At 61.3% G+C, this 21,309-nt stretch overlaps 2 protein-coding genes across 3 annotated transcripts; one reads left to right on the top strand and one right to left on the bottom strand.

The window, feature by feature from the left end:
• Positions 1-152: 152 nt before the first annotated feature.
• Positions 153-14,375, bottom strand: SEZ6 (seizure related 6 homolog). The gene is made up of 17 exons (XM_088176967.1): positions 14,312-14,375; positions 6,371-6,940; positions 6,165-6,298; positions 5,096-5,288; positions 4,611-4,796; positions 4,368-4,536; positions 3,836-4,002; positions 3,557-3,751; positions 3,240-3,378; positions 2,966-3,162; positions 2,695-2,889; positions 2,424-2,615; positions 2,147-2,344; positions 2,012-2,050; positions 1,790-1,910; positions 1,606-1,708; positions 153-1,091 (listed from the first exon to the last, which is right to left on the bottom strand). Exons 1-17 carry the CDS (start codon positions 14,373-14,375, stop codon positions 1,059-1,061), a joined length of 2,895 nt encoding a protein of 964 aa, XP_088033093.1. The 3' UTR covers positions 153-1,058.
• A 1,255-nt stretch (positions 14,376-15,630) lies between these two features.
• Positions 15,631-20,805, top strand: PIPOX (pipecolic acid and sarcosine oxidase). Of its 2 annotated transcripts, XM_014876421.2 has the most exons (8): positions 15,631-18,110; positions 18,431-18,579; positions 19,009-19,210; positions 19,325-19,507; positions 19,570-19,722; positions 19,790-19,948; positions 20,057-20,132; positions 20,228-20,805. In XM_014876421.2, exons 1-8 carry the CDS (start codon positions 17,985-17,987, stop codon positions 20,356-20,358), a joined length of 1,179 nt encoding a protein of 392 aa, XP_014731907.2. In that variant the 5' UTR covers positions 15,631-17,984; the 3' UTR covers positions 20,359-20,805. The 2 variants fall into 2 exon arrangements, with proteins under 2 accessions (XP_014731907.2, XP_088033348.1); XM_088177222.1 differs by lacking the exon at positions 18,431-18,579 and having other exon boundaries at positions 17,983-18,110.
• Positions 20,806-21,309: the final 504 nt, after the last annotated feature.

The following is a 21,309-nucleotide window of genomic DNA, read 5'->3' as shown; positions in this document are numbered from 1 at the left end:
CCACCCACACCCCGGAGAGCGCAGGAGGGGAGGGCATGGGGTTGGGATGTCATCGGGGTAGCTGTGAGGTGGGCTCAAGGTCCAGGCCGGGGGTGTATGTGGGTGTATCCCCATTCCAAGCTGCCCGGCCCCGCTGAGGAAGACGCCATCACTTCTTCTAAAACACCAGTTTTTATTAATGAAACAACCAAAAGATGGGGAGGGGGGCGGTGTCCCCTCCAGATCGAGGGGGCGGCAGGGGCCGGGGTCACCAGCCCGGGCGGGACGCGGCGGTGGGGGGGGGCACAGCCATGCCCGGTGCCCCTGCCCACCCCGTCACTCCGGGTCTGGCCGCGCTGGGGTGCCGGGACGCGCGGGGGGGGACACGCTGGTGGCGGAAGGGACCCCCCCGGGAAGGGGGAAGCAAGCGGGGGCCGGGGGGACACGCAGCATGCTGGGGGCACGGGAGGGACACGTCCCTGCGTGGCGGCGGTGGGAGACACAGGGTTGCAGGGGGACCAGCCCTGTGCTGGGTGGGGGGCGAGGACGGGGGAGGGCACCCACATGGCCACCCAAGCCCCTCGCCCACCCCGCGGGGCTTTGTCCCCTCCCCGCTGCAGCCCCGGGGAGCCCTGTCCTTACCTGGGGGTCCCCACAGCACTGCTCCCCCTGCCTGTGTCACTCCTCCGTCGCAGGGACTGTGGGGGCTGCTGTTTTCCCCCTGCGGGGATTGGGGGGGAAGGATGGAGCCCGAAGGGCAGGGTGGGGTCCGGGGACCCTCACTGGCTCAGGGGCCGGGGGGCAGGATGGGGTCCAGGGACCCCCACTGGCTCAGCCTCTCATGAGCCCAGTGCGGGGGGCTGGGTGACAGTGGGGCTCGGGCAGACCCCACGGGGGTCCGGGTGGATTGGGGGTGGCAGGGGGTTGGCCGGTGCCCAGGTGGGTCCTGCCAAGCGCTCGGCTTGAGTCTCCTTGGGAGAGGTGTTCCCAGCCCGTGCCGGGGGCCGGTGGGCACGGGGGGGCCCGGGAGGGGTGGCTGCAGCGCCCAGCTCCACGCTGCCCACACCTAGATGGACACCTCATATTCCCTCGTGTCCTGCAAAGAAAACAGACTGCAAGGGGTTGGACACTCGGCAGTGCAACGGGGTGCCTGGGACAGGGATAGGGCTTCTCCCATCCCATAAGGACCTGGGGGCACATCCCAGACTACAGATAGCCCTGGCGATGTGTGTCCCATTCTGTGCATGGGTCCTGGATCAATGTCCATCCTGTACATGGTCCTTGGATGGATATCCCAGATTGTGTGGTGCCTAGATGGATGTGCCTAGATGGATATCCCACCCTGCATGTGGTCCCTGGATCCACCCTGTGTGTGGTCCCTAACTGGATGTCCATTCTGGATAGATACATCATCCCCTGAGTGGTCTCTGGTTGCATGTCCCATTCCCTGTGTTGCTCCTAGATGGATGTCCTATCTAATGTATGATTCCTGGAACACATGACCCCGTCCCACACCTGGCCCAGCCCATGCACAGCCCCTGGCACAGGTGGGCCATGCGATGCAGGGTCCCCAGGGTGCCCAGCCCCAGATGGCAGCACAGGGGGGGTGTGGGGGCCACTACTTACTCCTGTCTCGTAGGTGGGATTGTCAAAAGCCGACTCCACGGTGATATGGTCATACGGGTGGGAGCCAGCAAGGGGCAGCTGCAGCGCTGGCTTCCCCTGAAGCCTGTGGGGAAAGGGCAGCTGGAGTGGGCAGTGGGGGGACCGCGGGGCTCTATGGGGTGACAGGGGCCAGCAGGCCACTCACTTGGAGAAATAGAGATAAATGCCCCCGATGAGCAGGGCCACCACCAGCACAGGAAGGAAGACAGCGATGGCAACGTTGGTGCCCTCCAGCGTTGTCCCCGAGGGCACGGCCTTGGCCACAGCTGTCCGGGAGAGTTAGGGGCTCACCCAGGGGACACCCCACGTCGGTCACACCGTGGGTGCCCCTCCACGCTCTGGGACCCCAACACACCCTTGCCCTTACCATCCAGATTACGATTGCTGTAAAACTCATCGTAGGAGGCTGGAGGAGGTGGAAGAAAGAAACCAACACCAGTGGTGAGAAGTGGGGTGCTGAGCTGTGCTGGCGGGGTGCTGGGGTGGGGAGTGGTCATCTCACCCGCCTTGCAGATGGGAGGGGAGCCGCTCCAACGTGAGGGGTGCCCGGGCAGGCAACGCAGGTTGCTCTCGCCCAGCAGCGCCCGGCCGGCGGTGCAGGAGAAGTGTAGGGTGGCTCCCGCCGGGTACAGCCGCCGCTCCGGGTTCTGCCGCCCGCCCGCCGGCACGCCGGGGTTGTGGCAGGGCTCGTACGTCTCCGCTGCGAGGCAGTGGTAGGGTGGTATCAGGGCTCACCATCAGCTTGGGGGATATGCCCGGGGAGGGGGTGCCCGACTCACGGATGCACTTGGGGAGGCGGTCACTCCACTTGGGTCCCCCCGCAGCGCGGTCGTGGCAGGTGAGGGTCCCAGCGCCCGCCAGGACATAGCCCTTGTCACAGATGTACTGCACGGTGCCTCCCACCGGGAATTTAGGGTTGGAGACCACCCTGCGGCTGTGCTCAGCATCCCCAGGGTCCCGGCAGGTTGTCACTGCAGGCAGGAGTGACCGATGGTGAGGGTGGCTGGGGATGCGCTGCAGGGCAGGGGGTTACTGGTGGGCACCACTCACCCCGCTCGCAGGAGGGCAGGTCACCGCTCCATGTCAGGTCCCAGTGACACATCAGGAGGTCAGTGCCGGTCAGCTGGAAGCCGGGGTAGCAATGGAAGGTGACCACAGTGCCGTGGAGAAGCTCTGGCTGTGAGGACGTCTTCCAGCCATTGGCGATGTCCGGCAGCTCAGGGCAGGTGTCATTACGGGGGACCTCTGTGGGCATGGAAGGCTGAGCAGGGCATGGGGGACACTGCGGACACCAGGGACACTGTCCCACTGTGGGCCTCACCAGAGAAGTGGATGACAAAGCCCTGCCGATAGGCAAAGGCACCAGCACCAGGGTCAGACTGGAACTGGACGGTGACATCAGCAGTGGAAGCATAGAGCTTGAAGCGGCCACGGGCACCCGTGTACTGGCCCAGGATGCGTGCCGTCAGGTCGTCCCCATCATAGAAAGTCAGCATGTCCCCCGAGCCCAGCCTCAGCCTGGGGAAGTGAGGCTGTGAGGGCTGGGAGTGCACAGATCCACCATCCCACCATCCCCAGCCCATCCCACAACTCACACGCGGACATCCAGCATGATGCGCTTGTCCTCCTCCACGTGCAGCCCCCAGATGCAGTCCTGGCCCTTGCCGTACGCCTCTGGCCAGTTGGGTGACAGCACCACTCCAGCTGTGTCCGTCAGCTCCCCGCTGCACACCGCTGTGGGCATACGCCTGGCTTGGCTCTGCCTTGGGGCACCCGCCACAGCACCCACTGCAGCATCCCACATCCAGCACCCACCATGTCCCTCAGCTCCATCACACACAACAGCACAGTGGCTGCAGCATCCATGCCCCATCCATAATTATCCCTGGCACCCTCCAGCACCAGCACCCACCACGGCACGCTGGTTCTGTCTCATTCCACTGCGGGTCACTGGGGTCGACACACTCGATGATGGTGGAGCCCTGCTCCAGCGTGTAGCCCGGGTCGCAGCTGAACTCCACCGTGGTGCCCACAGGGTACCGAGGATCACTGGCCGTGAAGTTCCCATACTTGACAAAGGGCTCGTAGCAGTGCCCCTGCTCAAAGGCTGTGGGCACAGGGGCAAAGGTCTGCAGGGGCCAGGTGGGGCACAGGGATGTTTGGGTCACCCACTACACCCTTGGCCCCATACCCTCATAGCGCAGCGCCATGCCCGCAGCGGCCCCGCTGCTGTCAGTGGTGAGCTCCACGAAGAAGTGGCGCCCGGTGCTGAGCAGCCCCTCGATGGGCAGGTACTCCACCTCGTAGGAGTCATACACCGGCGGTGCCTCCACATTGTTGCCATTGCGGATGATGAGCCTGCCGATGACAAGGGACACGGCATGACAAGGGACAAGGGCAGGGTGCAGTGCTGGCCATGGCCAATGGCACCCATGGATGGTAGCCTCCAACCTCAGCCGTTTCCATCCTCGGGCATGGCCAGAGGTTGTCTTCCTTTAATATGGCCAACAACACCAGTCCTTGACTGTGGTTAATGGCCAAAGGTAGCCACAGTTTGCCATGGTGAGCAACATCCATCCTTAAATATGACTAATGGCACCTATCCATGGCAGATCCCATCCTTGGATATAGCCAGGAGCACTCATCCTTGAACATGGCCCCATGAGGGGTGCCCCAGGGTGCCCCCACACCCCTAGCCCCCCTAGTTTGCTCCAGAGCCAAACCTGTCATCGTCCTCTGCCAGTGACACCTTCTCAAAGTGAAGGTGCAGGCGGTGGCCATCCGGCGCTTCCAGCAGCCAGTGGCACGTCAGGTTGTTGCTGTAGTTCCCGGGAAAGCCGGGCGAGACAATTCGTCCCACTGTGGCATTCCGGACCACCCCGCCACACGCCGCTGTGGGAGAGGGACGATCAGTGGGTGACTGTGCCGTGCCGGCTGTCCCGTGTCCCCGTGGTGCCGGTGCTTACCGAGGCAGAGGGGCTCGCGGGCGCTCCAGAAGGGGCGGGTGGCGTTGCGGCAGATGAGCCGGCGGGCGCCCTGCAGTTGGTATCCCGTGGAGCAGCGGAAACGGGCGTCCCCACCAGGATGCAGGCTGCTGACCGAGACCTCCCCGAAAGCCGGCCGTGCCGGGAAGGGGCAGCTCAGCAGGTAGGCTGGGGGCAGGTGGTGGTGTTACCAAGGGTGAGGAGCTGTGGACTCCCCCAGAACCCAGAAACTGCCTCCCCAGACTCTGGGAAATGCCTAGGTGTGGCAGGGCTTGAGTGATACAGTGCCTATGGCTGCCAAGAATTATGCTAAATGATTCCATAACTGCTAAGGCCAATTAGCTCTCCATGAGCGTTCCTCACCCAGTCAGTGCCCACTTAAAAGACAGATAAACTCCTGGTGCATAAGTTATCACCATGCTGGCAGGGAAGCTCATGGAGGGCGCAGAGGGGTCTGAGCCCCATACCTTGGTAGTGAAAGTGGTAGGAGCCAGGGCTGGGGGGCCGGGGGCTCTGGAAGCGGAGAGTGAGGAGGTTGGCTGGGCTGCGGATGACCTGGCCCCGCAGCAGGAAGGACTCGTTGGCCAGGAGGTTGGGCTCCAGGCCTCCCGCGCTCTCCACCGTCAGCGTCTCCCCTTCTGCCAGGCTGATGTTCTCTACCTGCAGAGGACACAAGTGTCACCACCACAGCATCACGGAGCTGGTCCTTGAGTGGCTTCTCTGTGGTCGATAGCCCACTGGAGCTTGTCTGTGCAGGGCAGCACCTTTCAAACATGGTTAGCAGTGCCATAAATCATCCCCCATGCCAAGAGCAGCAGGGCTCAGCCAGCGGCTCTGCCAGAGCACCACAGCACAGCCAGGCCACACCTGCAGCCCTGCAGACAGCCAGCCTCGCCCTCTGGAGCAATTTGCTATTAATGATGCTAATTAAGCCATGATGCCTGGTGAGGAGCAGCAGCACTGGTGAGTGTGAGCTGGAGAAGGGCTGGTGTTGGAGATGCTGCCTCTGGCTCACCACCAGCTTTCCACAAGCCATGGCACTGCCCTGTGGTGGCTTCAGCAGAGATGGGGACACATGGCCACGTGCCACTGACGGGAGCAGCACACATCCTCAGCACGGCCGGGTTTTTCCTGTCAGCCTCTGCTCCTGGCAGATGGGTGCTGGGTGTTCCCGGCCCTGCAGCACAGCATGGCACCTGCTGCCACTGCTCACACCTTCTCCATCAGGGCTTTGTTAATTAAATCTCGCAACACTTCTTTGTGATGGGTGCCAGCCACAGCAGCTGGTGGGCACACAGAGGATCATGGTGCATCCCACCAGCTCATATACCCATATCTCTGTGCTGGGGCCTGAGGGTAGGCGATGCCCTGAGCCAGCTCTCTTAGCTTAGGGACACAGGAATGGGGACAAGGACAGGGAAGGCTGTGTGTTTGCTGCGCCCTGCACAGACACGCAGCCGTGGCACAGAGTAGGGAACACGCCACACTTGTCTGCAGGCCCCTGCCACCCTGTCCCACCCTCAGCCCTCAGCTCACCTTGAGCTCCACGCCATAGCCAGGGTAGACAGAGATGGTGTAGGTGCAGTCCAGGCTGCCGTCATAGGGGATACCAACTGGCTCTGGGGACACTAGCCAGCCCTCAGGACCCGCCAGCGTCCGGTTGCAGGGAGCTGGTGACAGAAGAGACCCCAGCTCAGCCCCACGTCACCTCAGCTCCACCTGACTCCCTCCCCGGCGCTCACCTGGCCCCTGCAGTGTGGTGACAGTGGTGGTGGTGATGGTGGAGGTGGTGGTGGTCCCCTCCTCATCCCCCGGCACCACAGTGGCCCCGGTGTGGGGTGCCAGGGATGTGCTGGCAGTGGTGGGTGCCTGGCTGGGGGATGCAGTGCTTGACTCTGGCACTCCAGAGGGGGACCACGAGGGGTCTGCACCTGGCACAGCCCCCCACGCCTCCCCCCATGGCCCGGGGCGCCCTGCTGGCGTGGTCAGCGGGTCAGTGGGGAAGGCGGGCCGGGGCAGGGCAGGGGTGCGGGGTGAGGGCTCGGGCTCTGGGGGGCCGGGGGCCGGCTGGAGGGCACCGGCAGGGAGGAGAGGGCCGGCGCCAGCAGGCAGGAATGGCGCCTGGGCCAGGTAGTCCTTCTTCAGGAAGGCTTCGTGCAGCAGGTCCTCCAGCAGAGGGTGGTGGTTGAGGATCTTGAGCGTGGGCGCCGTGCTCACAAAGCGAGCCTCTGCCTCCCGCTCCGCCGGCGTGGGCAGCGCCGTCGGCTCCACCTCAGCGCTCTCCCCGGTCTTCCTCGCCAGCCCGTTGAAACCTGGAGGGAGAAAAGAGTGTGGGATTCTGGGGTCCTGTGGACTGCTGGTGTGTTGGGGACTGACAGGGAACAGGTGATGCACTGGGGAGTGATAGTTCAACACTGTGCACCTGGGACCAGAGCGTGGACATGGGCTGATGCTGTATCAGGTATGGATGCAGCTCTGGGGAGTGATGCTGGTGCAGTGCCACAGACCTGTGCTGCACTGGGGACCAGCACTTCCCAGGGCCCAACCCTGCACCACAGGCCAGTGCTGCTCCTAAGGCTAACACTTCCCTGCACACCAAAATTCCCCCAAAACCAGGATGGCAAACAAGTGCATCAGCCACATGGCAGCGGGTCCATGACACCCTCTCCCTAGCATACCTTTCACTGGGGCAGCCTTGGCAAATAAGTGCTGGCTGATTAATGCACATCTGCAGCTTGTGCCACGTGAAGGGGTGCCCACTCCTCCTGTGAGCCAGCCCAGATGGGGACAGCCCTGGGATTGGGTGTCCCTGATCACAGATTATCCTTCACAACAGAGGTGGCCATCCCGTGCCAAGGTTCTCCAAGGACTGCATATTCCCAGGGTGCAGACACACAGGTGATTACCATGACTGCCATGACCAACTGTGACAGGAATGTCACAGAAGACTGGACACTTGGAACCCTCTCCAGGCTGCCAGAGAGCTCAGCTTCTTTCCAGCCAGGCTGTCCCTGAGCAGTGTGAGTCTGTAGGGAACCCCCTACCACATCGATGCTCCCCCCTCTCCCACCCACAATCACAGGGATTCCCTTGTCACAGCCCCGTGTCCCTCCCGGGCATTAGTCCCTGAACAAATCCCCAGCATGCCCAGCCCAGCAGCTTACGGCCTTTAAACCAAAAATAAAAAAGAATTTAATCAGCCCTAATGAGTCACCCAGCATCTCCCACTCCCGGATCTGGCACAGCACCGTCCCCTCTCCTGCTGGGCACAGCTTAGTGCCACGGCAGAGGGGATGCCATGCTGACACCCAGCATCCCTCTGAGACCACGGTAGCGCGTGGGCACGTCTTGCCGCCGTGCACAGGCACTGATGACACGATACTGCCAATTACCGGGTAATTATCCCTATCCGTAGCAGGGCAGGGCCCCGCGAAGATTAATTACTCTGCGACTGCTGCTTTTAAGGGACTATTAAGAGACATTATCTTGGGTGTGCAGCGTAGTGGGGAGCTGCTGGGTGCTGGCAGGCATCCTCACACCGCTGCTACCCACCCCCTGTCCCCACCACCCCCCTGCCATCGCACCGGGACAATGATAATGCCCAGGGCACAGAGGCACAGCCGGGACACCTGCCCGCACCAGCTCTGAGAGATTCGCTTGCCCCCCAGCAAGGCCAGAATTATATTTTAATAGGATCCATTTATTAGAACATAAAAGTTAATGAGTTTATACTGAAGGGCGCCAAAATCTCCGTTAGGCTTTAACAGCAGATTAGTGCTCAGGGCTGGACCCTGCATCACCACCACTGCCCTGTGCAGTGAAGGCTGGGCTAGAGATGCCCACCCAGCCCCCTGGGCACTCCTATCCATGAGCATCTCACCTGCCTGGGATGCTGGGGGGCACTGTGGTCCCCATGGAAGTTATTGGCTAAAGCCAGGCCTCTCAGCAAGGATCCTATCACAGGTCCCATTTGTATATTGAACACCCTGGGCTGGGCAGTGTCTTGGCACTAAGCACTGCCCTGGGCTATGTGTGGTGCTCTGGGTACCACAGGATGCTCTTGGCACCAGGGGATGCTTGGGACTCCTGACTTGGGACTCCTTGCGACTCTCGACAGTCTGGGGATGCAGGAGACTCAGAACACCGTGGGAAGGCAGCAGGTGCCCAGCAGCTGCCACCCATGCCCCATGAACACCACAGTATTAGATCCTCCACCTCCACAGATGTCTCTAAGCAGCTTATCTCCAGTGCCACAGCTATGTCCCTCCCATGTCCTCAAGGTGACCGGGGACTGCTGACGTGGGACTGGCTACCCAGCACACACCCCTCTGGTCGCTGGCACCCAGCAGTGACCCCGCTGAACTCAGGGTGGGCGCAGGGGCTGTCAAGTCCCCAGTAGCCATATGCCAGCATCCCTGGGCATGCTGGCCATAGTCACACCAGCGACGGGGTCCTAATCCCTCCCATTGGCTTTGTCGGGTGGGAGTTTATTAACAGCAGCCGGGAGATGCCAGAGACTAATCCGGCTGTGGTGGGCGGAGGCCCCCCCGGCGGGAATCGATGCTGCCTGCTGTCACAAATAAATAAATAAGGCGGCACGCGGCCGCCCAGGGAGCACCGATCGATGCTGCCCGCCAAGAAAGCAATAACAGAGTGCCCAGCTCAGGGAGGGACCAGGGCAGGGCCCTCGGTGGCCCCAGGAGCATCACAGCGCCGTGGCACAGTGGTGTTCCATGCCTCAGTTTCCCCATCTGTAGGAGAGGAGAGGCGTAGGCAGGCAGGTGCCTGGCACAGGGTGAGGGCAAGGGCTGGGCCTCACAAGATTCTAGGTTTATTTTCTAATTTAAAATCCAATCTGGCTTTGCCCCCGTGGCCAGGGCCAGCAGCTGTGATGAATGAGCTGTCAGGCAGCCGACGCCACGCTCCCCCACTCACAGCCTCCCCATCCCACGGCCTCTAGCCCCCTGAACCACCCCCAACCTCCATAACAGGAACAGGAGAGGGAACACACCCTGTTGATGCCAAATCCCTACGTACCCCCTGCCCTGGTGGCCCTGAGGACCCCAGGGAGAGAGCAGGGCTTGTGCTGAAGGCAGAGTGGGCAGGAGCAGGCAGGGAGTACAGGTGGGTGCAGGTGGTGGGTGAGCAGGTGTAGCAGCGTGGGAATTCAGGCATTGTTGGGATGCAGGCAGGGGTGGGCGTGCGCAGGCAGGAGCGCACAGATGGTGCGAGGGTGAAGGCAGGGGCGGGTGGGCACGGGCAGGAGGGTGCAGCCAGCTCCTCTTCCACCCAGCCATCACCACCGACAAACCACTGGCACCCAGCATGGCGACCTGGCACCTATGCTGGCATCCATGTCCTGTCACCTCCACCCTGGCACCACCAGTGACCCCAGATGCCCACAGCCAAGCTGAGACTGTTAGAGCAGCTGGAGCAGGGACCCAAGGGGCTGCCCTGGTGCCCGGGGACACCACTGGCGAGTGCGGCCGCCAGCCCTGGCAGCTATCGGAGGAGCTCGGCTTTAATATTCATGGCAGCGCTGGCGGGGAAGCGTTTGACCTTGTATGTTTTGCAATTCTCCTTGAATTGAACAGTCATTTACCCGCTGACACATGTCACATCACCGCAACCGGTTCCCTGGAGCATCGCGGCGGCCGAGCGCCGGCTGACACACCGAGCACCACCGACACCGGCTGGGCATGAGGGCAGAACCCAGCGGGCAGCTGGGTGCCCATCCCGGGGGCTTCCCTCCCTTCCCACCTTCTGGATGCCAATGGTGCCCTTGTCCCCTCCTCGCCACCCACAGCCCATGTAATCCCCTTCCCCACTCTCCCTGCGGAGCTAATGGGTTTCTACAGCAATTTCCCTGCGTGGCAGCAGCGGTGATAAATTGTACGTCTGCTGCTATTTCAGACCCAAGCACTGTGCAGTGCCATGTCCCCCCTCCTTGGGCTGACAGCACCCAAATCAGCCCCTCCCCCCAGATTTCCTGTGAGGAATACCCCACTGCTGGGCAGCACCCACTCTGTGCCACCCCACAGGAGCCGTGGTGTAGGTGCCAGGCCCCCATGGGGCTCTGTGCAAACTCTGGTCTCCCCCAGGACCCAGCACACCTCACCCCTCTGGGTGGCAGAGGGGCACCCAGCCCTCGGGGCACCCCTCGGTGCTGGGTGTGCCTGCGCAGAGTGGGCAGGAGTCAGGCAGGGTGAGCAGAGCCACGCTGCCCACCCAGCTCCCGTCTCCCCTTCCCTCCGCCCACTGCCAGAGACAGTAATTGAAATCGGTTGCGGGAGGCGAGCGAGAGCTGCTTGTCGGGCTCCGCGTTGGGCTGCTCAGCCATGTCATACTTCCTGCAGACACCATTCCCTCCCATCGCCGCCTGCTCCTGCCAGAGCCAGTATTTCAGCTGCCCCCAGAACTCTGTCTTTTCCGCCAGCCCCACATCCTGCCCCAGTGCCGCTTTTCTTAGAGGATGAACCATCCAGTTCTGGAAGCCGCTGAGGGCTGATTTTACAGCCAACATTTCGTCTTGCTGCCACCCCCCAGGGCATCTGGGGACCACCAGAGCCTGCCCTGCCCAAGCATCACCTCGCTCATCGCCCACCACTGGCTGATCTGGCATTTCAAGCACCTTTCTCCATTTTCACAGGGTCAGAGCAGCGCTCTTGCAGCTGATTAATATTTGATCCCTTCAGCACAGCTCGTTACTGCATTTAAATTATATATGTAATAATTCCTACTGGCACAGCGAGCGTGCAGGCTGGCTCCTGCTGTTTCTCCTGCAGGCTGGGGGCCGAGCAGATCCCCAGCCTTGGCCAATGGGACCCCCTGGCACCTCCTAGGATGTGATGAGCAGTGCCAGGTCTCAGCAGAGGGCAGGCAGGCTGGCAGCGAGCCAGGCAGATAAAGGCATTCCCAGCTGCCTCTAAGGGGTCCAGGCAGCCCGTTCACCCACACAAGGATGCTCGTGGTGGGAGCAGTGCTGGTCCTCCAGTTGTCCCCATCTCCCCAGCAGCAGGAGGAAGGGATGCTGCCACTCCCGAGCTCCTGCCTGCAACTGGAGGGAATCCATTACCTCCCTGGTTATAGGCAGCTTTCAGAGGCAATCTTTCAATTGTGCGCATTTAAAGAATTGATTGGAGGCGAAATTATCCTCTCCCGTCAGAGCCGCTGGAGACACAACTTCATCCACCTCCCCCGGGGACTGTTGGTGCTCCCAGGAGACCCCGCAGCCAGGGTCAGCCTCAGCCCCCACCCCGGCAGGGGCTGCACACAGGGAGCGACAACCCCACGAGCCCCACGCCAGCCTGGGGGTCCCACCAGCAGCACAGAGTCGGGGGGTTCTCTCCTGCTCCAAACCACGCCTGGGGGTGCCCTTGTCATGCCCTTGCCCAAGCTTCTTTGCACCCCATTTTTGCCCACATTCCCACTGCTCTGACTCTGCCTGGCAGCCCTGCCTGGCACAGCACCCTGCGCTGAATTCATCCCCGCCACTGCAAACCCTCAGACGATCCCTGCGGCAATCAGGCTCCCGGGCAATGCTGGGGGTGCTTGGCTCAGCCTGAGCCCCACATCCCCGCGGGACAGCCCTGCCCTCCCGCTCCCTGGCTTAAGAGTATTATCCAGATAATCCTGGCCTGGCGGCACGGCAGCGTGGCGGTGACGAACTCCTCCGAGGCACGCAGGGCACGAGCACACGCGCCGTTAATTACTGGAGCAGGAGCCTGCCTCCTTCCCCAGCCCCCTCCTCACACCCACATCCCCAGGGGCACCGTGTCCCCCAAATACATCACCCCTATGGGCACAGTGCATCTGGCTGATGCTGGATGCCGTGGCACAGCTCATGGGGGTACAGCCAGGCCCTGTGCCCCCTGCCACAGCCTGTGCTGCTTCCTAATGCCTCAGGCTGCCAGGAGCCCAAATTACAAGGAGCTCCCTTCAGTGTGGCTAAGACGACTCCCAGAAAAATGCCTGGCCAGCCATGGCCCTGGAGAGCTGGGGAAAGGGGCTGCAGTGGGGCAGGGTTGCTGGAGCTGTGCTTGGCACCATCCTCTTTGGCTGCACCAATGCCATGGGGTCCAGACCCCACTTTCTGCTGGGGCAAATCCCTGTGGACACCAGGGGCTGGTCGTGTCCCACAGCTGGCATAGGAGAGAGACAGGATCAGACCCAGCATTGCCCCCACTCACTTGGTGACCACATCACCAAGCTCCCCAACCTGGAGGAGGGGTCCACAACTCTCTGACCCCATGTCCCTCAGACCCATGGCTCATCTCCATAATGCACCAGCCCATTGATGCCAAGTCAAGGCCGCAGTGACACTGAGCATGGCAATGCTGCATGGAGCCCTGGGTGCTGCCTGGGAGCCCTGCCTGATGGAGGATGGGGAGTTTGAGGCACGAGCCACACAGTACGTGATGAAGAGATACAGGGTGGACAGGACCCCATGGGTCCCAGCCCTGGGAAAAGCTCAGCACCTCTCAGGGCATCCCTACTTTTAAGACTCTGGGAAATACACATGCAGTGTTTAATTAACTTTATTGATATTCAGAAATTAGGGGACTGACTAGAGGTAATTGCTCATTAGAAATCATTAAACTGACACAGTAAGCACCAGCCTCCCTTGGGGGGAATCTGCCCTGCTCAGCACCCTGCTCCCAGGACAGAGCCAGCGACATGGACCCCCCATTCCAGTTCTGCTGCCCTTCTGGCAGGGCAGAAGATGGGGGTGCCATGGCATTGCCCCACTTGCTGTCCCCATCCACTCTTTTTCCCAAGAAAGAAGGCTGTGGCAGCAGCCCCAGGCGGCAGAGCGAGCCGGGAATAGCAGCGGGCGCAGGGCCACGGCGCCCTTCCCTGGCTGGGTTCCGCTGCCAGATGGGGAGTTTATGTAACTCCCCGCACGGCTGCTGCCTGCAGCCGGTGCCCACATCCCGCATCCCACCGGGGCCAGCAGCGCTGGACCACGACCCGCCCATCGCCCCATGCATGGTCACAGTGCTCCAGTGCACCCCAATCCCTGGCAGGTCTCCTCAAGCCTCAGAGGGTTCTCAATCCTATTTTTGGAGCAGCGGAGCCACGAGGCATCCGAACTGCCGGTGCCCCACGGGTGGCAGAGACAAGGAGCCGAGCTGGGTGTTGGCTGCTCTCCTTGGCAAACCAACACCCGCCACCTCTGCGTCCCCCGTGTCCCCCGCGGAGCTGGAGGGACAGGGAAGAGGGGGGAAAGAACCGAATGCGCCCAGTGCCCTCCACCCAGCAGTGGGGACCGCACGGAGGGACCGGCTCACGGCGTAGCCAGCTCGAGGAAGGCTCGAAGGGCTCGGTGACCGCGAGAGCGGGTCCCGCCGTGCCTGCCCAGCCTCCGGTGCAGCGATGCTCCCCCCCGCCGGTAACACCGGCAGAGGGGCTGCCGCCGGAGCCTGCCGGGGGCGGCGTTGCACCAGCCCGGCTGCAAAGCGCTGAGCGCGTCCCCGGAGGGGGCGGCGGTGGGGCGGATAACGGGAAGGGAGGGGGGGGATTCTCGGTTCACCGGAGGAAAATGGGGAGCGTCCCCTCCGCACCGGGGGGCGAGCACGAGTTGGCAAAGTTTGACGGCGATGGAGGCGGGCTGGGGCCACCCGGTACCGAAGGGTGATCGGTGTGCACGGCGGCGATGACCCGGGGTGTCGGCCGGCGCTTACCGTGTGCCGGGGCGCGGAGCAGCGCGGCGAGGAGCGGCAGGAGCAGCGCGGGCGGCGGGCCCATGGCCGGCGGCGGTCAGCACCGCGGACAGCTCCGCTGCGGGCGCGGCGGCGGCGGCGGCGCCCCGAGCGGCGCCCGCCGATACCGGGGACGGCGGAGGGGGGGGAGCCGTAATGCTCCGAGCGCGGCGCACACCAATCCAAGGATCGGGGGGGGGCTCTCCCCGCCTCTCCCTCAGCCCCCCCCCGCCGTAATGCTCCGAGCCAGGCGCACACCCAGTGCTGGGGATTTGGGGAGGGGGGGGGGCTCTGCCCGTGTCCCCCTCAAATCCCACCCCCACCCCCCCCGCCGTAATGCTCCGAGCGCGGCGCTCGCCAATCCCAGGAACAGGGTGGCGGGGCGGCCGTAATGCTCCAAGTGAGGCGCTCGCTAATTCCAGGGACGAAAGAGTGGGGGGGGGGGGGGGGGGCTCCCCCCACCCACCCCTCGCCGTAATTCTCCGAGCGAGGCGCCCTCCAATCCCTCAGGCTGGGAGGGGGGGCTCCTCCCTGCTACCCCACCCCCACGCCGTAACTCTTCGAGCACAGCGCCCGCTAAAGCTGGAGATGAAGGCTGGGGGAGGGGGACCGCCTAACCCCCCCCCTTCCGCTCCGAATCCCAGCAACCCTTCGGGGTGGCAGCCACCGAGGGCTGTGGGAAAGGTGCTCGATGCCCATCTCACCATATCCTATCTCCCCACCCTCCAGAACCCTCACCACAGCCCCTCCACTCTCCTCTTCCCCATCTCTAAATAACTCAAATTAGGGCTGGGCTCATCATCCCCCAAGCAGAGACACCTGGTCCCGGAACAGCACAGAGAGGGGCCGGTATTCTTTGTGGTGGGGGTCCAACAGCCCCTCCCCAGCCCCTTGCCTCGGGGTCCCGGAGGGCAGCCAGCCCTGCAGTGGGCAGATGGTGTTGGCACCGGCACCGAGCAGCTCCATGTTGGCTGATGGACGGCTCTTGCGGGTGTTAAAAATATATTAAAAAAAATCTCTTTGTTTAATAACCCCCTCCCCATCCCTCCAAAAGCCCAGATGGCTTCGCCTCGCCGGATCCCCCGCAGCCCGGCCAGCCCCGCTGCACACACAGCCCACGCAGCCAGCTCCGGTGGGGGTTTAATTTTAATCCCAGGTCCTGCTTTGCCGACATGCATCATTCCTGCCATGGAGAATGGCATGGCTTGGCATGGGGAGCCAAGAGCAGAGCAGCAGCCAGTCCCACGTCATGGGCTGTGTGCCACCAGCCCCGTGGCTCTATCTGTTGTGCCACCAGCCCCGTGGCTGTGGTGGGAGCGGGGCTGGGAGCGATGCCGGGATCCTTCTCGTCCCGGGGGTGCTGCCGGCTCTCCCGCAAAGCACTTTCAGCTCTAAACCCAAAACTTTGATCCGCCGGTAGCACCATCAATGTTTAATGCAGCAAAGCCCTGGTAGGGCTCAGAAGATGAGCATTTTGAGGCCAAATTGAAGTTTCTAATATTATGATATTCAAATAATTTTAATCTGCCTGATGCTTCCCCAGACACGTACCTGGACTGCTAATGAGGGGCTGCCTTCAGCCGCTGTTGCTTTTGACAGAAAACAAACAATTCTTTGCAGGTGCCATCAAAGGATTGGGAATGGAGAGGTCTGAGGAGGAAAATGGGGGCGAGCGTGTGTGGAGCCAACATGTTGTGGCTGGGAGAGAAGGATTTCGTGTTTGTCTCGGCTCCCTGGGGAGCAGCATTGCTCCCTAATTCTTTTTTAAATGTAGGTTTGTGCTTGGTGAAAAATTAGTCTGGCACAGATGGATGATGGGATTTTGGGAAACTTCTGTCCCAGTGTACAGGGGACAAAAAGGGTACAGTGGGTGCAGAGTCTAGCACCCATCAAATTGCATCTGATCCTTGCCCAGCCTTGGCCAAAGTTCCTCGTTCCCTATTTCCCCCATGTGCCATGTGGACTTGGGCTGGGGCAGCTCCCACAGCCTCTGCCAGGCAGCTTTCCAAGCCTCCATTTCCCCCTCCCCATGCCATTGCCAGCCCTGAGTTTTCCCATCCATACACCCAGCCCACACAGGGAATATTTCATTTTTACTGAGCTCTCCTGACCCACGCCGGCTGCTTAGGGAAATGGATTTCTTGCTGCCACAAGCATTGCCTCCAGTCAGTATAAACCCAGGTGGAGAGGGCATGGCAGGGATGATGGAGACCTTGGCACAGGGCTGGGCAGACCCTCCCAAAAATTCACCCTAGGGAAAATTGAGGTCTTGCAGCTTCTTTTTGGGCTTTGGGGATGCGGACCTCCCTGATGCCTGGGTTCAGCCCTGGTTGGAGTCACCTGCAGAACAAAAGCAATGGCTTGAGGGGTCTCACAGAACCCTAGGGATGGTGATTTGCATCCCACCAAAGGTCTCACCGTCTCTGTAACCTCACAAACGAGGCTTTTCCATCCATTCTATTACCACACTGCTAACGGGAGAGGAGTTCATTTTTACCATTTAACGTTTCACGGATAATTAATTATTCTTCATCTTTCCAGCAAAAAAGGAAGAGCAAGTAGAGGGGCTATTCAAAGCGAAAAAAGTCAGCTGAAACCCAGGGAAATTGCTGAATTATTTGTAACATCAAAGGCGAGCGAGGATGTGCTGATTTAACGGGGCCCTTTGCGATGCAGAGCCCTGGGCATCGTGGTGATGCTGAGACTGGAATGCACTCATTGCAGCAGTGGTCATGGGCAGAGGGGTGGATGAGGGGTCTGGGGGGCACCCCAGCCTCTGCCCGTGCTGCCCATCCTCCTCCTCTCACCTCCCCATCGCTGTGAGCTGCCAGTTCTGCCTTTGCACGATGTTGGGGTGTCCCTGTGACCTGGTGGGAGCATCCAGTGCTCCCCAGTGCTTCATTCATCACCAGACACAAGTGGCAAAATAAATAATGATATTTAACATTTTGTAATAAAGACAATTAACCGGTAAATAATGCCTTTTACACCACAGAAGCCAGAGTAAATTAATTCCCCTAATTAGCTGTCAGGCAGCAAAGGGCAGTGGCAGCAGCGGGCAAAACTGGCAGCCGCTGCCTGTGTTATCCCCCGCTCCAAGGTATTGTCCCCAAAACCCAGTCATACCCCAAAATTTTATAGATTTGCAAAATCTACCATGCTGCATTCTGACAGCTCTGGTGAGCCCTAAATCACCCCTATCTCCCGTTAAAAAAAGACAACAAAAGATGGCAACAAAATGGTTTATGGCTGTAATAAATTGTGCTGGAGGGAAAAAAAAACCAAACCCTGTTTGCCTGGAAGCAAGGGGGGGTTTCCCATTGATACACGAATGGAAGCCCTGTGTCCCACCACAGCTGCAACCAGCAGCGATCAGTGGAAAGGGGGATATTTACTGGAAATAGTTTTCCTTCACATAGATGCCATCCATTCACTCTGATGCCGCCTGCCCTGGTGGCACCAGGTGTTGGTGGGGGAATGAGAATGTTTGTGCCTGGCCAGCTCCAAAGGGTAGGAAGGATGTGCCCCTGTGTCCCCACAGAGCTGGAAGGTGGCCAAGGCTCCACCACCCACTCGGCTTGGCTGGACTCTGCCCCGTTCCTCCCCTTGGCTCACCTCCAGCAGCCGCACAGACAGAAGCAGGGACAGGACGGACATGGCTGCCCCAAAACAGCCCCAGAAATCCACCTACGATGTCATTGTCATTGGGGCTGGCATCCAGGGCTCTTTCACTGCCTACCACCTGGCCCAGCGCCACAAGAATACTCTTCTGCTGGAGCAGGTATGGTGACCCCATTCTGCCAATGCTCCCCTTCCCAACAGGCTGGGCCGGGTGCCTGCAGACCTGGCTGCCTTCCACCGGGGCACGGAGCAGAGCCGCTGCTGGCACTGCAGTCCCCAGCGCCAGGACCCCCTGTCCCCAGCACCAGGACCCCCTGTCCCCATCACCAGGGCTCCCGTTTCCTGCTGTTTCCCGGTGCCGTCGCTGACAGGACAGGCTGTGTCCTCTGCCCTCTGCCGCACGGCGCTGGTGCACATGAGGCTGATGGGGTTGAGGGTGGCGGTGTCTGTGGTCACCCCCATGTCCTCTCTGCCCCACAGTTCCTCCTGCCCCACTCTCGGGGCAGCTCGCATGGGCAGAGCCGCATCATCCGCAGCGCCTATCCCCAGGAATACTACTCCCGCATGATGCCCGAGAGCTTCCGCCTCTGGCAGCAGCTGGAGGCCGAGACCGGCACCACCCTGTACAGGTGATGGGGACAGGGACGCAGCCACCGCCGGGCACTGTCCCCTCCCCGCGGGACTGGGGGCGGTGACCTTTGGGTGAGATGCAGCTTCCTTGGCAGGCAGGTGCCAGTTCCTGGTAATTTATGGGGCTCCATGAAGGAAATGTCATTAAGGAAGTGAGCATAAAATGATCCTCGGGTGCCAGGGTCAGGGCTGATGGCGCTTGCTGTATTTAGTGGGGAGAGTGTGATGTCAGTGCCCGGACCCTCCCCATACATCTCACTCTGCCCTTGTCACCAGCATCCCACTGTGCGGTGCCCCAGCACCAGGGTGTAGCACATCCCAAGCATCACTGGTGTCATCGTGCCTCAGTTTCCCCCAGGGGCAAAGCAAGCGGGGGGTCCGTGCAGGGAGGGGGAGCAGGGCGAGCTGACGTGACCGGTGGGATGCAGGCAGACGGGACTGCTGGTGCTGGGGCCACCGGGAGAGCCGGAGCTGGAGGCCTGCAGGAGGAGCCTGGGTGTTGATGAGGTCCTGGACGCCGCGGCGCTGGCCCAGCAATTCCCTGGCTTCCGGCTGCAAGCCGGCCAGGTGGCCGTGTTGGACAGAACTGCCGGGGTGCTCTTTGCTGACCGGGCACTGCGGACAGTGCAGGTAGGTGCTGCAGGGGCGATGGAATACTTTGGGATGGCATGGGATGATTTGGAACGGGATGGGGGTCCCCTGGCTCTATCCCCACAGCTGCCTCCTGTCACCCTCCCCACCCAGGAGGTTTTTTGCCGCCACGGGGGCACCCTACGGGATGGGGAGAAAGTGCTGCGCATTGAACCTGGGGCCACGGTCACTGTCACCACCACTGCTGGGGTGTACAAAGCCCCCCGGCTCATCATCACGGCCGGAGCCTGGACTGGTGCCTTTGTGGAACAGCTGGGTCTGCGCCTGCCGCTGCAGGTAAGGGTTGGTGGCTCAGGGGTGTGGCACAATCACGGCCAGAGCTAATGCAGTGATTCCAGCCCCTGCGCATCGATGTCTGCTACTGGAGGGAGAAGCAACCTGGGAGCGCCAGTTTGAGCAGTGTCAGTCCCTGCTTCTTGACCCTGGGGCTGAGCCAAGCCCCCCATGGCATCTACGGGCTGCCCTCCATTGAGTACCCAGGTCTGATGAAGGTGAGCAGGGCACAGCTGAAGGTCGGGGGATTCCCTAACCAGCCCGCCCTGACCAGTTATCCTCCAGGTGTGCCACCATCATGGCAGCCCCACTGACCCAGAGAAGCGGGATCAGGCCCCCTCAAGTGCCCCTCGTCCTGACATTGCTATCCTGAGCAGTTTCATCAGCAGCTATCTGCCCGGGCTGGAGACCCAGCCAGCAGTGATAGAGACCTGCCTCTACACGGTGAGACCCTGCCCAGGGCACAGATCCAGGCATCCAGTATCCCGAGCCTTCCCCCACCCCAAGGTGGACCCCACCCTGTCTCCTCACCTTCACACCTTGGCTCCCCAGAATACTCCAGATGAAGATTTCATCCTGGACCGGCATCCCAAGTTCAGCAACATCGTCATTGGGGCCGGCTTCTCAGGTAGGTGAGGGCAGCCACCCCCTCAAACCAGAACCCCAGAGCTGCCTGGGATCACAGGGATGGTTGTGTCCCCACCTTCCCTCTCCTTCCCACAGGCCATGGGTTCAAGCTGGCGCCAGTGGTGGGGAAGTTGCTGTGTGAGCTGAGCCTGGGTGAGGAGCCATCCTACAACATGGCCCACTTCACCATCACTCGTTTCCCTGGAGTGCTTGGGGCTGCACTTTAGGTGTGGGCCTCCAGATACGCCCCCATGGCATTGCAATGGCCTGCAGCTGTGTCCTTGCATCCCATTGTCCTCACATCCAGTACACCTCCATCCTCAAGAATCTCCATCTCCCTGCACCCTGGGGACTCCCAGCATGCTGCACTCCTCCAACCCCACACCTCCAGATACCCTGCATCCCCATCGCCCCATATTCCACCATCCCAGCATTTCTGCATCCTTGCTTCCCCACATCCCTGCATCCTGGTACTCTGCCTCCCCACATTCCAGCATCCCAGCATCCCCCGTGCCATGCAGTGCCAAGCCACCTCTACCAAGAACCCACTCCTGGGGAACAAATTAAGAAGCTTTGTCAGCCTCATGAAGATGGAGCTGAAGCAGTGCGGAGAGACACACTCGCTTAGGAGTCAAGTTAAATGTTTTAATGTTAAATGTGCCATTTTATTATCATTAGATCGCTCCCACTTAATGAAAGCGCATTAGCGCAGCGTGGCTTTATGGCAGCGAGCACCGAGCTTGGCCTGTGCACTTCCAAGAGATGGTGGGGAAAGGGAAACAACCTGCCAAGGAGTGAGGGGGGTCCCCAACGTGCAGGGTGTCCCTGGGGCCAGGTGCAGGGCACAGCACACGGCACACGGCCAGGGCTGAGGCTGAGCCGTGCAGGCAGCCAGCAATGCACATCATCATCTCCTCCGCGTTAATTATTTAACGCCAGCAGGCAGAGGCTCTGTCCCGCTGCTCATCTGCATATTTATGAAGATTGATAAATGATTCAGCACTGGCACCCACAAGGGCTTCCCTCCCCCCCGCCCCGCCCTCCAGCACCCATGGGTGCAGCAGGCTCAGGGAAGAGGCCAGACTTGGGCTTTCCATGAAGCCCGGCTTCCTTGCCGGGGCTGGATGCATTCCATCAGACCCTTCCACCATGCAAACACCCCCCCAAAACGGGGGGAT

The sequence above is a fragment of the Sturnus vulgaris genome, chromosome 21 (genome assembly GCF_052056855.1).
Source record: "Sturnus vulgaris isolate bStuVul1 chromosome 21, bStuVul1.hap1, whole genome shotgun sequence".
In the NCBI taxonomy this organism is placed as follows: domain Eukaryota; kingdom Metazoa; phylum Chordata; class Aves; order Passeriformes; family Sturnidae; genus Sturnus; species Sturnus vulgaris.
The sequence above is the reverse complement of the archived record's forward strand: the minus strand, read 5'-3'. Positions and strand labels throughout refer to the sequence as shown.

Bases quoted from the DNA above. Each gene is read 5' to 3' on its own strand.
- SEZ6 (XM_088176967.1), bottom strand. From the start codon at position 14,375: ATGGGCCCGCCGCCCGCGCTGCTCCTGCCGCTCCTCGCCGCGCTGCTC. The intron at 2,345-2,423 runs GTGAGTCGGGCA...ACTGCCTCGCAG, and splicing joins CCGCCTCCCCAAGTGCATCC to CGGAGACGTACGAGCCCTGC. The intron at 1,092-1,605 runs GTAAGTAGTGGC...AACCCCTTGCAG, and splicing joins ATCCCACCTACGAGACAGGA to TCTGTTTTCTTTGCAGGACA.
- PIPOX (XM_014876421.2), top strand. From the start codon at position 17,985: ATGGCTGCCCCAAAACAGCCCCAGAAATCCACCTACGATGTCATTGTC. The intron at 18,111-18,430 runs GTATGGTGACCC...TCTGCCCCACAG, and splicing joins ATACTCTTCTGCTGGAGCAG to TTCCTCCTGCCCCACTCTCG. The intron at 19,211-19,324 runs GTAGGTGCTGCA...CTCCCCACCCAG, and splicing joins GGGCACTGCGGACAGTGCAG to GAGGTTTTTTGCCGCCACGG.